The sequence below is a fragment of the Sinocyclocheilus rhinocerous genome, unplaced genomic scaffold (genome assembly GCF_001515625.1).
Source record: "Sinocyclocheilus rhinocerous isolate Xijiao unplaced genomic scaffold, SAMN03320098_v1.1 scaffold297, whole genome shotgun sequence".
Lineage (NCBI taxonomy): Eukaryota > Metazoa > Chordata > Actinopteri > Cypriniformes > Cyprinidae > Sinocyclocheilus > Sinocyclocheilus rhinocerous.
Window position 1 is genome coordinate 612,494 of NW_015649240.1, and position 16,707 is coordinate 629,200.

The window sequence follows — 16,707 nt, forward strand, 5'->3', positions numbered from 1 at the left end:
GGTGTCAACACACTTTTTATTTTTTATGATTATTTGCGAATCGCGTTTGCTCTTCCACAAAAGAGAGGGGCGGGGTGAGCAGAGCTCATTAGCATGTAAAGAGATATGCACGGAAACGAGTCGCTGTGAACAGAGCTGTTTTTGACAAGGATTACACGACCACTGAGACCATTTCAAGAATACCCTAAAGAATCAAATCAACTTGTGGAAGATCAATGTCCCCTTTGAAGCACAGCCACCACAAAATCAGACTTACTTTGAGATCATTCTGAGATTAAATACATATTTAAAATCATAACAATAAATATTTTGTTAGCTATGATACTGTTTTTGGAATCAAATCTTTACATAGCTATGACAGTAAACACTGGAATCTAACAATGCCTTGGGGGAAAAAGAACAGTTAATCTTTAAATAAAATGAAGCATAGCTATACATAAACCCATATAGGAAATACAAGAGTTATCGAATAAGCATGTTCTAAACTCCTGAAACATTGGTGTTTCATATTTTAGAGCAGTCACTGCAATTTATGAAATAAATCAATTAAATCTGTATGTGGGAGTGTGTGTGAAAAAAGCAGATGTAACCCCCTTTGTAATCCTTAACATTTTAATAAGTAACTGTAATTTAATTTCACATTTTTTCTCCGTAACTGTAACTGATTACAATTACTTTTATTTTGTATTTAAATTACGTTAAATTCCATTACATGTAACTAGTTACCCCCCAACACTGATGACCACCAAGACCATACAAATAACAAATAAATTATTATTTTTCCAAAGCATTGTTTGAATTGCGAACGTAGCCGCTCCAGAAAGGCTTTAAAGGGGTCATATGATGATATTTTAAAGATCATTATTTTGTGTATTTGGTGTAACAGAATATGAATCAGTTACTACCCAGCTCTGTATATATATATACATATATATATATATGGTAAGAAAAATAATATTTTGCATGATGTTAGCAGAGCAGAGATAAGAATGCCTCTGATAATTTTTCTAGTAGGCACGAATAGGGTTGTGTGGGGTTTTCAGGACAGCGTGGGCGAATGAAATAGTGAGGTAGATATGTGGGGGCGTGTTAGAACGAGCCGTTTTAGGTAGGCCTGGCTGACTCTTAACTTTTATAAAGAATATCTCTTTGGATTTGAGACTTTAGTCTTTGCAACTTTACAGATCTTCTTTATGCACCAAGAGCTTTTAACACTTCAAAGAGAAAGGAAAAATTGAAATCGCATCATATGACCCCTTTAAGACCAAGCGGAATCCTCTGCCGCCTAGTCGATCCCGCTTCACAGCGAGCGGGATTCGTGTTTTGATTTCTGCAAATCAGCAAATCAGAGCGAATGCAAAGACGTGATTATTGATCGTAATCACAACATCCAGCTAGAAAACATACTATCTACCTTTTACTATTTGCAATAGTTGGACCGAGGCTATGGAATAACCTTCCTTTATCTGTGAAAGCTTCAAATTCAGTCTATGAGTTTAAAACTAAATTGAAATCTTGTTTTCTTATTGGCTTTTTAAACTTTGTATGTTCAATTATCTTTTGAGTTTACTGATATTATTCTTTTTACTGGTTTTTATTTTATTCTTACAGCACTATGGTCAACTGCTGTTGTGTTTATCGGTGCTTAATAAATACAAATACAAATACCTGAGGGAAGATGTCTTTCACTATTGTAAGTTAATGTTGTTAAATAGAGAAACAAAATTATAGCCTACATTTTTTAAATGTCTATAACTTCTAGCGCATTATAAGAAGAGCAGGAAGAAGCCCTTTTAGTGGTGAGTGATAATTTTATTTGCTGGGCTGTTGTTGATTTGTAAGATTGTTACTTGATAATATTGTTTAATTTATGTAGGCTAATGTAGGCATTGAGTTTGCCCTGAAATATTTAACAATGCCTGGACTGTGATTTTGAGGCCAGAAAATCCCACAAGTTCTCTAGAATGAGAATCCGACCTGCTGATGGCATTTGCCTTGAACTTCATAAATATAAATACTTGTTAATGCTCATGGTGACTGTACTGCAGGATGAATGTTCCTCTTGTTTTCTCACCTTTACACCCTGAGAGAGAGAGAGCTGTCTGTCTCCTGTCTCTCTGGGAGTAAAAATAAGGCTCTTGACTTTCAGCAGTCTGTTCTATATTTAGCTTCCATGTCATGGCCCTCATCTTTGAACTCTCTTCATTCTTGAATAATGCTGTGCACTCAACACACACTCCCAGTGCCATTCCTACTGAATCTAAGCTCTCGGTCAAAGCTAAACCAGTGCAGGTGGCCTGCATGTGGTAAAGCAATTGACCCTTTGCCTGTAGTTTGACTGACAGGCGATCTGACCAATCATAACGCCGAATCTGCAATTTTGTCCGACAAACAAACCAGACTGGGGAGTAGATTAACGTTGGTGGACTTGAACGCATTGTCAGTTTCCTCTTTGCTCCGCGATGTTTTGCGGAGCAAATGTGATGTCGGACATAGCAACAGTAACTAATGGGTCTTTGCAAATGGTCAATTAGATGAATTCAGTGCATAAATGCATCTGTCAATATGTAAGGATGCTTATAATTATTTTCTCAGACAGGTGTTCTTTCTTCCATCATTATTATTGCTTGAAAAAATAAGCTTATTTAAATGTAAAATATTGCGGAAAATATGGTGTCTGCTAAATGCATATAAATGTAAATGTTTATCACTTTTTTGTAAAAAAAAAAAAAGAAAAAATTAAATAACTTTTTTTGCACATGCAACAATTCAAACATATAGGCTACATACAAAATTATATGCGCTAAATACATGAGTAAATGAGGCCTAAAACATTTGTGGTCCTATCACTTAAATCACATACAGAGATAGCCTACTCACCACATTTGCAGTGAAAACACTCTGAATGCGTCGCATACCACTGTGGAGCTCTGCCTACTCGCTGCGCACAAGCATTCATAAATAATCGGGAGCCGATTAATCCAATGTCGCTGTGAGCAGGATTCGAACCTGCGCAGGGAAACCCCATTGGATTTCGAATCCAATGCCTTAACCTCTCGGCCATCACAGCTGCGCCATGAAAGCCTCAATCTCATCTGAGTGAATGAGAATGAAGCCGAGAACCTCTGACTACATTATAATGGATATTAGTTATTACAAGCTCACAGACACCAGCAAAAACCCAAAGGCCCAAACACCACTCCTTTACTCTAGCATTAGGCTACAGACCCTTTTACCTTCAACAGCTCTTTTTCATAGGAACTTAAATTCATTATCAATAGTGATTAAACTTTAAAAAGAGCTGAGGCAAGATAGGACCTGAAATCACGAGCCCTACGAGATCCGTTAAAAACATGTTATTTTGATTGATTGTTTGTTAAATACATACAGTAGCCTATATACATATACATGCATACATGTTTGCAACATAAGCTGTTTTCTTTGAATGAGACTTCCGATTCTGCAAATTCAAGTTTACAAATGGTCGTGCTGCTCTTACGTTAAAAACCCCCATATAAACAGATAATATTCCAGCCGTCACTCAGTAATAATGGATTAACCATGAATTATGAATCTCTAGCACACTGCTGTTTGCACAGAACGTGAGCGTCGCGTTACATTAAAAACAAAGTAACGCTGCATTGTATTTCTGACGTAGCCTACTCTACAGGCTGGAGCTGCTTCCATGGAACAAATGGGTTTGGGACATTCAATTGGATGCGTCGATTGTTGCGGCGTGTCGTGTCAACAGACGCGCAGGGGGTATGTAGTGTCTCCCTCTCGGTTATTGTGCATAAAAACAGAAAAACACACAATCCAAAAGAAATATATATATATCTTTATTATCATTAGACTAAATCTCATGTGTGTCCCCAAGCTATCTATTAAACAGATATGATCTTAATCTTAAAATCCATAACTGCTATTGTTAGTTGGCTGATAATAGGCCAGCGCACTGATCTGCTAGCATTATGTGGCTTATATATTGCATAGTAAATGACCTAGACAGTAAGGAAGGGCTGTTGTATACCAAACACCGAAACTTTCTTAGTTAGGATTAGGAGGTAAATTGAATCCTGCTCACAGTTGAGAAGAAATGGGCTAGTAGTTATTACAAGGTGGAAATTTAAGTTCTCAGGTTGTTCCTTGGTAGACTAAGATGTGTGACACTTGAGATAAAGGTTGATTGAGAGAACTTGAATAAAGGTCAGTTCTTTTTTCCAGAATAACCCCTCTCACCGCCAAATTAGGATTTGAACATCTAATGATTTGGCTATTAAACACCCTCAGATTCCTGTAGAATTAATTTCAGCATGTCATGTTCAGCATGTTGTATGTTTTTTTTTCTTGTGACTTTGTGTTTCTGTCTGTTTAGATCTTACATGAACCACTTGTATGCCACACCGAGCAGATCAGCTTCACACAAACCCATCAAAACATCTTTATTGATTTCTTTGTCTCCAAAGTGCACTTTTGTATTTCAGCTAGCTCCTTTTTGTGAGAGGTCAGTCAGTGCTTTCAGTTTTCCTTGCATAATTGAGTAAAGATCTCAGTGGAGGATCAAGAAAAGGGAATGTTTATTTTCAATTTACCAAAATTAGCTGATGTATATACAGTATATCAGGGGTGTTTCCTCCGAGGAGGCAAGGGAGGCAGAGCCTCCTCAAAATAAACAAAAATAAAACAATGGCAATATTACAAAATATAACATTACAAAGTGTATAAATCACTCGTTTTTTTCTAAAGTAACACTGTCCAACAGCTACACCAGCAGGTAAATTTACAGCGGTAGTCCGCGTCTCTCTCGCCTCCCTTGAGCCCATTGAGTTTTAACAGACCCCCTAAAGCGTGCCGTGAGTTTGTTGGGGGGGTAATTGAGAATGAATGGCCCTGTCCCAAATCGCACCCTAAACTCTCGCGGTCTTCCTCTGAGTCCACACTTTGGTGATGTATTGCCACTTTGACAGTCGGGTAGTCTGCTGTGGAGCTCGCCTCAGTGCGGGCTCGGCAGAAGTGCACATCGAGGGTGCATAGTGGCCGCAAGGGGGGCGCTCGCAAACACCCTTCTGAAAGCTAAAATTATGAACAGGAACACCCTACAGTCTTGTGGACTTGACGAAATCCCGCCTCTTGTGGTCGTGCTCGTTTGTGAATCAGTCTGAATGAACAATATAATGGGAAGATCAATTTTAAAAAAGTAAACAGCAAACACACTTAGATATAACCACTTTTAAGTCAAAATAAGACTTAAAATGGCATGAAAACATGAATAGCTGAACATAAGTTCACAAATAAAAAATATTGTTTAAATTGATACTGCCTTGAGTTATTATTTTGGAATAAATGTAAAATGCTTAAAAACACAAACTTAAAATATAATATTGATTACATTGTTAATGTAAAAATAGAATAGTTTTCTTCTTCTTCTGATAATGTAAGTAGTGCTTATTTAACCAAGAAAATGTGACTGGGACATGAATTTACATTTTATTTAAGAAAAAAAAAAAAAAGATTTGAGGACTTTGCCTATTCATTCCAGAACACCACCGCACACCACTGATATACCAATACAATAGCAGGAATCTTAACATGAGAGAACTAAAGTGAAGAAGAGAAAGAGAAGTTAAGACAACAGCAAAACAAACATGTTCTGCTTGTAAGTTAAAATTTCGGTTGTTTGTTGAAAATCTTTCCCAAATATCTTCTGACATCATTCATGATGACTGAAGAAAAGGTTATGTGTTTAGAATGACAAAATTGTGATTACATATTGTATTAATTTTTATTTTTTAGTGAACTGTACTATTAACAAGTCTTCAACGATAGATGTCAAAAAGTCACCAGCCAAGGCAACTGAACGCCTTTCATTCAAGTTCCTAGTTTCTTCACACCACTATTAAATCATTAGTCATTTTCAACAGCAGGAAATTAGAAAAGCATAACACATTTTTATCTCTACCAGAACATTTCCCCTCCTCAAGCACTAGGAAGGGAGGCTGTACACCTTAATTTAGATGAAATAAATAACAGATCATAAAATATCTGTTACTGTAACTGACGTCGGTTTAATTTCATTAGACCACAATGACGCTATTGATCAAATAAGAGCGTTAATGACAGTCTCTCTCTCTCTCCCTCTGTGTGTGTGTGTGTGTGTGTGTGTGTGTGTGTGTCGTATATCTTCATTTTGGTTTCCCTTCTGAGCGTGTGTTGTTGGAGCTGCAGACAGGAGAGAAAAAGAGCAATTTATTTTTTTTTACCTCAAGGCTCTTTCCTCTGGGCTGATGCTTTGGTCTTGTGAAAGAGACAAAAAAATCCTGTATCACTGTGCTTGTAAGAAAAGAGCAAACTCTATGACCTCCAACGAGAACCCTCAATAGTCCGCAGAAAAACTGCCTATGATTCATTTACACTAAGATATAATAGATACTAAAATTGAAGCATATCTGAATTAAATGCATAAGAAAGTATTGTTTTTATGGTTAACCGAACTATATATGATATAATAAATCATTTGATTATTCATTATTATTATTTTCGTTAGTTGTATTCCATATATAACACAAGGGATGTCCAGAGATCTGCAGGTGTTTGAGTCGTTGATTTGATTCGTGAAACTACATCGCCACCTTCAGGAAAATTTGTGCCATTACAGTAAGTGTCGCGGCTTCACTGTAGAAATAAATGCCTCTGTTCAGAACTTCAGATATTTTGACTTGAGTATGAAATCTACTATTTATCATTTTATGATAGAAATCAATCAGAGATCAATCAAAAATATTACTGCCAAGAACGTAATTATAGTGCAAAATGAATAGGCATGAAATAAAATAGTTTTTCAGGACTTTGAAAAATGTGAAACAAATGTTAATTTAGCATCATCTCTGTTTTACTTTCTTGTTGAAATCTCACATGGGAGACCGGGGATGGTTGTAACACGGGTCAGTTGTAACACTTCCAATTTTCTCCAATCAGGGACAAATTACAAATCACCTGATTCACTTCACTCATGCTTAGTTTAGTCCTTATTCCACATATGATGAAGAAGATCCCTGGGGCAAGACACAGCAGATTTTAGAGGGGAAAAACTAATTTTGATGTAAGACAGTAACCTTTTTTACTTTATTTATTTTTGTGATGGCAATGCCTGCTTTATAGTTAAACTCGTCAAAGTTAAATGATGTTTTGTGTGTATGTGTAGATATTTTTTAATGCAAGTTATTAGTGCTAATGTTTTGGTTGTTAGCTATAAGATGAGCTAGTTCATGGCTACAAGACGCTGGGTTAGTTTTAACAACAAGACTCGGGGTTAGCTGTAACATCAATGAAACTTTTAGCAACCTACCCCAAGCTATTTTAAGTTGTATTAGTATGTTTTCTTTGAATTTCAGTATGGCTAAGTCTTAGAAGAGAAAGACAAACTAAGTGATGTCCCTCAGCATTTTGAATACAGTAACTGACAGGAACATACATGCTCACACAAACAGAAACAATGTTCAAGTGATCAACTTCACTTTATTATGGCCAATTACGATTACTGACAGAAACATGCTTACACACACACACACACACACACACACACACAAATTATGTTGAAAAAGTCAAAATCCATTTTTTTGTCAATCTTTATTTCATAATGTTACATTTCACCTGTTACAACTAAATCGGACTCTGGGGTGAATTGTAACATTTAACTCCTCATGTTTGAAACTAAACCATGGATTTTCTGTTTGGGCTGAAAATATAACAGCTGCGTCACATAATAGCAGACACTTGTAACTAGTTTGTATCACATTTTAAATGCACTGGCTTAAAAGAACTCCAAGATGGTAATGTCAAAACTGTTACAACCATCCCTAGTCTCACCAATAACTAAAGGCTGGCTCACACTAAAATATTTTTAAAATCTTATCTGATTTTCACAATGTGAGAGACCACACACATAACGATTAAAAAAAAATAATAATTTAATAATCGATTTAACAGTTTTGTTCCTATAGTGTGTGGAGTGCCACGATGTAACCAAGATAGCACGCCACACACTAACTGATTCCATTCATACACAACCCGACTCATGACTGTGAACACAGGAAATCTCATGCGGTCAAACGTGACTTTAGAATAAACAATGGTGGCAAAAATAATATGCCCCATTGAAAGAGATAGTTCACCCAAAATCTGATAATATAATCTGTAGAAATATCAAGTTAATCAGGACTTTACCTAGGATTGTCGGAAGAGGAGAATCCGACCGAAAATCAGCCGGATTATTTTATAGTGTGTGCCCCACTTGATGCAATATGAGAGAGAGAGAAAAAAAAGTATAATACAATACCTGGCATGTGAAATTTTGTTTGCAGGGCAAAGCAATGAGATTAAATGGATATAATATGCAAAAAATAAAATAAAATAAAAATAAATAACTGGAAGAAAACTAGTTTGTCAAACGTGTTATGTCAACATACCCACTAGAGCCTGAAATTAAGCCTAAAGAAAGCCAAATATAACCAGTGTAGATATAAACAGAAAAGGAGTGAGATTAAAAGGAAATTGAATTACCATTTTTAACCACTGAAGAAAACTGAGAGAAAAGAATACTGTCTGTATACCCAAACTAAACAGACCAGCATATTACATCAAAAAAAATTTCCCTCAGAAACGCAGACAAGGTATAGTGACATTATTTGTTTATTATTAGTCAGATCTAACCCAAGGTCTTTCGTAATGTAGATTTGAATTATGAAAACTGTAGTTACATTGTTTATCTGAAATATGACAGGTTCTTCACAAACACTCAGAAAATAAAATTGTTCAACACAGCTCTGTTGAAGAGTTGGGAAACACTTTGGAAAAGTTCCTGGCCCTTTCTTGGAATGTTCAGCATTGGCTTAATCCTTGTTATTTTCCTTAAATTTAGAACATCCATTAATAGTTCATTCACACAACATACACACTTGATATAATACAACAGCAAAAAAAAAAAAAGGCCAGGTAATAGTACCAATAGTCCCAAATTTCCATTTGGGAATCGGTTAAAGCTGCTGACCCTGCAGTAATTTAGATCTGCCACCAAAAACAAATGTCATCATTGCACACAATAGCTATACATGATATTTACAATCACATGGGCCTGTCTAACTCCGACTAGTGGACAAACATTCATGTATCTTTGCATATGTGCTCCCAAACTCTTCAAACAGGACAAGGTATGTGGTCAACAAACTCAAAAGACAGGGAAAAAAAGAACAAATAAATCAAACCCTGCATTAAATCACACATAATTTACATTCAGATGACATAAATACGTCTCTTTTAAGGTGTGCTGGTAGAATAAGAAAATAACGTGACATGATTGTGCTGTACAGAAGCTCTTGTGCACTGATGTTCTATACAACACTACTATACAAACCTCCAGAGTCTCCACTGTTCTTAAAGGTCTTTAGTGTCTGCTATACAATCCATTATATACAGATCAGCCTTCATTTAAAAGCATTAGGTAGAATTCACTCCAATTTGAGGGAAATATGGAGGTCAGTTGAAGAGGTTGTTCATTATGGCAGACAGAAGAAACAAGATGCAGATGAGTCAATTTTATGAGCATCCAGAGACTGACGTAAAAGCAATTCCTGACCGCTGTTTCATTCTAACAAATCAAATTTAAGCCTTAAGCTTGCATTTAATTAAGCTTGTTGGGTGAAAATCACAAAAACATGTCCGGCTCATATTTAACCCCAAAATAAAAAAAAAAAGAAATATTATATATATATATATATATATATCCGTCTTTGATTTCATGTCCAGGTCATATTTCACCCCTAAATCAAATGTAGTAGTAGAAGTAGTAGTAATAATAATCAAACCATGAAGAAAATATACACATAATTGTAGGACCATCGTGACTATATGTGAGAAACCATTATAAGTAAGATTGTTATTATTTCACATTAAAGGAAAGAAAATCAGATGTTTCGGTAATACAGTAATAAGAACAGGTGACTTTCAAAATGTGCTTAATTGTCAAAAATAATCAATGAAAAAAATGGTCTGTGACTTTTTTTTTTCACATGAAAGAGAATGAGATGTTTTGGTAATACAGTAATGATTATTTGTGGTCAAAATGTGCTTAATTTTCATAAAAAATAATGTCAAACAATGCAACAAAAAAAAAAGCTTAATTTTCTTTATGCAAAATATAAAACATATATTTTTTTTAAATACAACCTGGACATGTTCCTGAAACATTAGGAGGATGCGTAAATCAAATCACTGATCATTTCTAGACATATACAGACATGAATTCATTCAGAAACATCCAGATTGTCAAAACCAGAGGTAGCATATAAAGATTTGTGTTTCACCACAAGTATTTTCCCTCTCTATGATCCATTTTGTCCAAAAATGCAGTTGCGATGTGAAAAACAGGCTGTTTTCACTAGCTGTTTCCAAGAAGTGTCCACCACAAACCCTTGGACCCAGACTCATACAGGCAGACAAACAGTGACCGATCTAAAAGCACTTATGGAACTTAACTTGTGTTCCAATACATTTTTTTCCTTGAGGCAATACATTTTTAGAGAAAAAAAAGTATTTTCCTTAAAACTGTCAATTGTCTCATTCCCTGACAGTCACACACGTTAAATGAGAGATGGTCTGACTGATATGACTTATCACAATAAACATACAAATAAAAACTTATGATGGGTCTGGAAAACATCAGTGGATTTCGAGAAACTTCCCTCATCTTCTAAAATTGCACTTGATTCAGTTCTCCAATGAAAACTTCTGAAACAAGGCTGAACTAAAACATTTTTATCAGATGAAGTATTAAAACATTTCCAGAGTTAATTTAAAAACCCAGTTACCAATCGGAAATTAATATAAATAAATTACAGATGCATCTAATAATTCAAACCAGGAGAAAATTAATCTGTGGAACGCAAATCCTAATGAATCTGTGACCTAATGGAGTGAATCTCATGAAATCTATCAGGAACATGACCAGGTTATATTTCATCCCAAAATAAATTAGATTTTGCATAAAGAAAATGAAGCCTTTTGTTAGTCCCATTAAGATTGAAGTGTTTTTTTTATTTATTTATTTAGTTATTTTTTTGCTGTGACCACTGAGCTAATTTCCCACCCAGTTCTCATTACCATAATGCAAAGAAAGGTGCCATATTTAAAGGGATAGTTCACCCTCATGTCGTTCCAACCCTGTAAGAAACACTGGAAGTGAATGGCTACCAGCAACTGACTGGTTACCAACATTCTTCAAAATATCCTTTTTTTTTTTTCTTCTGTTGAACAGAAGAAACTCATACAGGTTTGCTACATAATGAGGGTCAGTAAATGATGACAATTTTCATTTTTGGGTGAACTATCCCTTTATATTGAGAAATATCATGCTTAAATTTATTGTACTGATTTTTTGCCAATTTACAAGTAAGAATGCCTTGTATTACACTATTTATATTGCAATACAGTAGAAGTAGAAAGTAGAAAGAGTATGACGGTAAAAAATATTCAAAATGCGAATTATTAATCTCAAAATAAAACATTGACATTGCAGTAATGAGAATGTCGATGTAAAAAAGTATGTATATATGCATGTTTGTGTGTGTGTGTGTATATATATATATATATATATATATATATATATATATATATTTTTTCGGGATAGATCATGACTCATATTTTCATGATATTCACCCAATAATGACAAAGCAGAAATCATATGAAGCATTTCTGTTCCTTGTATTTTCTCCTACACGGAGAATTATGGGTTTAGTTTATTAGGTTACGGTTCTATTAGGTTAAAGGGACCGTCTGCAATCATATCACACTGAATCTGAATGAGGCATTTGAAGTTGCTGTAGTCTCACTGTCTTTTGCTGTAGACTATCTCTCTTGTTCGTCAGAGCTCGCCTTATGCCCCGCCTCCTCAGTGGGCGTGTCCAGTACTGGATTAACAAATCCCTCAAAATCCTCGTCGGCATGGTCACCGCTGTCCTCGGGATGTGCGCTTACAAAGTCGTTCTCCCACTCCAAAGCGTTGGAGTCCTCAGAGGTGGGGCCACTGTCCAGCTGTTTCCCGCCGGGACGAAGTGCCGCCCGTAAAATGTCCTCCTCTGTTTTGGAACGCTCCCATGCAGGACCCATCCGGTTCATTCCTGTATAATGCCACATATCAATTCATTGAATTATGAATTATGTTAAATGCATTTGCTCTGTTAATTCACTACTGGTCAAAAGTTTAAATAAATTTGACAATTATGAATTACATATTAGAATGATTTCTGAAGGGGCATGTGACACTTGGAGTGATGATGCAAAAAAATTCAGCTTTGCTTCACAGGAATAAATTACACTTTAAAATATATTACAATAGAAAATAGTTATTTTAAATTGTAATAATATTTTAGAATATTATTGTTTTATATAATAAAACGGCGATAAAACTGCTCTACAAAAACTACAACGTTTTTATGTACAAAAATGTCTGAGAACTTCTGAAATCTTCACAATAATGTCTCATTTGTAATATTTAATACAGTAGATAACATGAACTAACAATGAGCAATATATTTTTACAAAATTTATTAATGTTTGTTAAGATTTGTTGAGGTAAAATTTTCCTTGTTTGTTCACATTGCATTGATGTTATAAGACATAAATGCTGATTTTGTAAGTTTATTAATAAATGTTACAATTTGCATGAACCTGTTTTTTCAGCATCACTGATATACTATTATAGATTTTGTTCATATTTTTAATTATATATTATTTTTAGATATTGTTTTCACTTTAATTTTAGTTATTAAATTGTATTAATTTGGTTGTCTTCTTGTCATTTTTATTATTTGTCTTTAAACATATATCGTTTTTATTGTTATTTATTAGTTTTAGCTTATTTAGTTTTAGTTATTTTAGTACTTCATGTTATGAAAAATTTATGTTTAATTTAATCCAAGTAACAATGTTTGTTTTATTCCAAGTAATAAAAACATTTTTTTCAATGGTTACTGTGTTACTGAAATGCTGAAAACAAATGTCTTGCCAGACCTGACTTGGATGTGGCATTTAAAGGCCAACTTTAACTGGCATGTTGTGACTTGACTTCAGTATAATTTGTATAATAAATGATTACTGAATGCAGGAAGCATGTGTTCTGGAGGTTCAGTGAATTCACTCACCCTCCTCATCCTCCCACTCCAGGTCCAGTGAGGTGGCGTCAGTCTTACTGGTGAAGTCCCAGCTGCTCTCTGTGTTTGGGGTCACTACATTCGTCTCAGAGCTGAGTCCTTAACATACAGAAAGAAAAAAAGAAAAGATTTTAGTATTTAGAGATTAAAATGTTTTCATTATAAACATTTCATCATAATAGTATTCTGTACTATTGTAATTGAAATGTGTTAATGGGAACTCACTGTTACTGCGAAAGACTTCAGATTGAGCCTTCACACTCTGCAGGTACACCTCGAACTCTGCATCTGACACTTTGCTGCAGAAACACACACACAGTTACATTAGCCGTCTGCAAAACACTGCCGTTATCACCATAGCTGCATTTAGAGAGATTGTGGACAGCATGACAGCCTTGTGAACCTCTTACTACAGTAAAACTGTAGAACCACTAGTACACATTAACACTTTTTTTGTGAGCTGAACCCCTTCAACATAAAATGTGCACGATTCTCTGGTGTTGGTTAAAGGGGTCATATGATGCTGCTAAAAAGAACATTATTTTGTGTATTTGGTGTAATGAAATGTGTTTATGCGGTTTAAAGTTAAAAAAACACATTATTTTCCACATACTGTACATTATTGTTTCTACTCTATGCCCCGCCTTTTTGAAATGCATCGATGACTCTGAACTTTTATAAAGAATATCTCTTTGGATTTGAGACTTTAGTCTTTGCAACTTTACAGATCTTCTTTATGCACCAAGAGCTTGTAACACTCCAAAGAGAAAGGAAAAATTGAAATCGCATCATATAACCCCTTTAATGGTAACATGACATGAAGGTAAACAACTTAATATTTCATCTTTTTTTTCAGTAAGGGTTTTGATTGTTATTTGATTTTTTTTATTTTTTATTTTTATTTAACATCTTATCAGCTTTTCATAAACTCACAACCTCCCTGCAGATCCCTCACGAACCCCAGTTTGGGAAACTCTACTTTAATGAAACTAGTAAAAAATAAGTTTTGAACTATGCAATACAAAATGATACATATAAAAAATATATACAGTATGCAAGTGCTGCATTATTAATCGAAGTAGAACTGAAGTCACAATATGGCTTAGTGTGATTATCAAATCACAAAGACTGCGATTTAATAAAAGTTAAATTATTATTATTTTATTATTTGTCTAAATACAGTGAAATATTACAAGAGTATTTTTTTATTTAGTCATTTTTATATTAAATAGTAGTAGTAGTAATAATAATATGAATAATAATAATAATAATAATAATAATAACTACTATAATTACTTATTACTATTACCGTATTGGCCCGATTATAAGACGATGAATATAAGATTTTTTTTATTTTTATTTTTTTTTAAAACAAGATGGCGGCGCGTTCACACGCTGCGGCTTCTCTCTCTCCCGACAGAAAGGTGTTTTCGTGTTTTTTGTCTTGTGAGTCGCATAACATCGGTGACCGACCAGCAGGGTGCATTGCACAGTTAGCCATGCGAGAAACTGCAAAACTGAAAAAGTTTTCTCATCTACATGAAGAGCGCAAAGTTATCGAAGCGGATAGTTACCGTATTGTCCCGAATATAAGACGACCCTGATTATAAGACGACCCCCCCCTTTTTCCAGATGTACCTTTTGGAATAAGGCTTTTTAAAAACCAAATCTTGTTTTTTCTCAGTAAAACACATTTTGTCTTCAATTATTTTCATATTGCATATTTTTCCTATTTTAATTTTTGTTTTGAAAGTATGGTAAAAACTGGTCAAATGTACCAACAATCACATTTAAAAAATATACACTTTTTGATATACCATAAAAAAAAAAAAAAACATGTAGCCCATCTGAATTAGGACATTTAGGCTATCCATCTAATAGTAGCCTACCAAAATCTTATTAACAGTAGAAGTTAAATCTTACTGTAGTCTTCAAATCTGGGTTCTGTCTTACGTTTTAAAATCACAAAGGGAGTTTGGTCCCATCAGGCTAACGTGACAGTCACGACTCATGCAGCTGTAAGGTTTTATTTTTCTTTTGTTTTTACTTGCGATCTTTACAACACGCATCACATTACATATTTCATGGCACACTCGTTTTATGCGTATTTGGCACCACCTAGTGTTGTGGGTGTATTATTGACATGTCAAAGTCAAGACCCTGAATATTAGACGACCACGTTTTTTCAGATGTATTTCCAAGAAAAAAATATCGTCTTATATTCGGGACAATACGGTATTTCATAGCCATATTGATATATAATCACAAAAAATTGGCACAAAAAATTGTGCAGCCCTACAAACAAGCATAGCAAAACTGGATTTATTATTAGTTTTTTAAAGACAACCACAATTTTTGTCAGAAAAATCACGTTCATAATATACTACTATTCAAAAAGTGCTATAATAAATATAACAAATATAATAAGAATGTTAATATATACTATTAACTATACTGCTTGGACACCTTAAGAACTCGGGTCACACACTAAACCACCTTCAACCAACTGGAAAAAATTTATGGAAAAATAGCTCAAATAAAAGGATGTTATTTCTGAAGATAAGTATAACTACATGTGTTTGCACATAACACCTTAATATTTTGCTTCTAATCCAATGGCACATACACATTTTTAAGTGTGACTTAAGTGTTCAAAAACTTTTTGGGGTCAGTGATTATTGTTTACATTAATTTCAGAGCAGAATGAACTTACGTTTTGTGCTGAGGGTCATTGCTCTCTGGGTCTGATCTGGGTTTGGTCCTCTGCGGCTGCTGCTGCTTCCCCTGGAAAAAACTACATTTCAAGAATGACGACTGACTCACTTCCACTAATATTTCACCAAGTGCTACGGTATCACTCTGATTTAAAAAAAAACAAAAAAAACAACAACAACTTGCATTGCTACAATTATTTCTAACTGTTTGTGCCAAAGTTGAATGCCCTACTGGGAAACGGACACCACATGTAATATTAGCAGATGACCAAACACACAGATCATGGTAGAAAGCAAAATAACAGGAAATAAAAATGAACACAGGACATGAGGGCAAATTAAGAAGAAAAATGCTAATAAAACAGGAGGAAATAAGAGACATGTTGTTTAGGATAGTTAGTTTTAGGTGGAGGTTTTCATGGAAGCAAGTTAATTTTAGTTTTATCTGCATTAAGTGCTGAGTTTATTCACAAGCCATTAATTAACATTTGACGATGGACCAACGTTAAAGGGGTCATATGATGCGATTTGAAGTTTTCCTTTCTCTTTGGAGTGTTACAAGCTGTTCGTGAATAGATAAGATCCCTAAAGTTGCAAAGACTAAAGCCTCAAAGCCAAAGAGATATTCTTTATAAAAGTTAAGACTCGTCCACGCCCTCCTAAAACGCCCCGTTTAAACACGCCCCCACATGTCTACGTCACTATGTGGAAATATTAGCATAATGCCGCCCAAATGTGCACGCAAAGAAAGAAGGCGTGGTTTCAGTAACCGCAGTTAGTGTTGAAGCAGC

The 16,707-nt window shown here is 34.8% G+C and overlaps 1 protein-coding gene and 1 non-coding gene across 2 annotated transcripts in view; both read right to left on the reverse strand.

Moving 5' to 3' along the window:
- Nucleotides 1–2,988: 2,988 nt before the first annotated feature.
- On the reverse strand, nucleotides 2,989–3,070 carry trnas-cga (transfer RNA serine (anticodon CGA)). The gene has a single exon. It is a non-coding gene; the product is annotated as a tRNA-Ser (tRNA).
- Nucleotides 3,071–11,618: 8,548 nt separating this feature from the next.
- The window catches only part of LOC107710475 (AP-1 complex-associated regulatory protein-like), a 9,818-nt gene continuing 4,729 nt past the window's right edge, over nucleotides 11,619–16,707 (reverse strand). The window contains exons 7-10 of the mRNA XM_016515249.1: nucleotides 15,916–15,986; nucleotides 13,428–13,501; nucleotides 13,194–13,301; nucleotides 11,619–12,170 (exon numbers count right to left, since the gene is read on the reverse strand). Coding sequence (XP_016370735.1) covers nucleotides 11,899–12,170; nucleotides 13,194–13,301; nucleotides 13,428–13,501; nucleotides 15,916–15,986 — 525 coding nt within the window. The 3' untranslated portion in view covers nucleotides 11,619–11,898. The remainder of the gene's footprint in view (nucleotides 12,171–13,193; nucleotides 13,302–13,427; nucleotides 13,502–15,915; nucleotides 15,987–16,707) is intronic.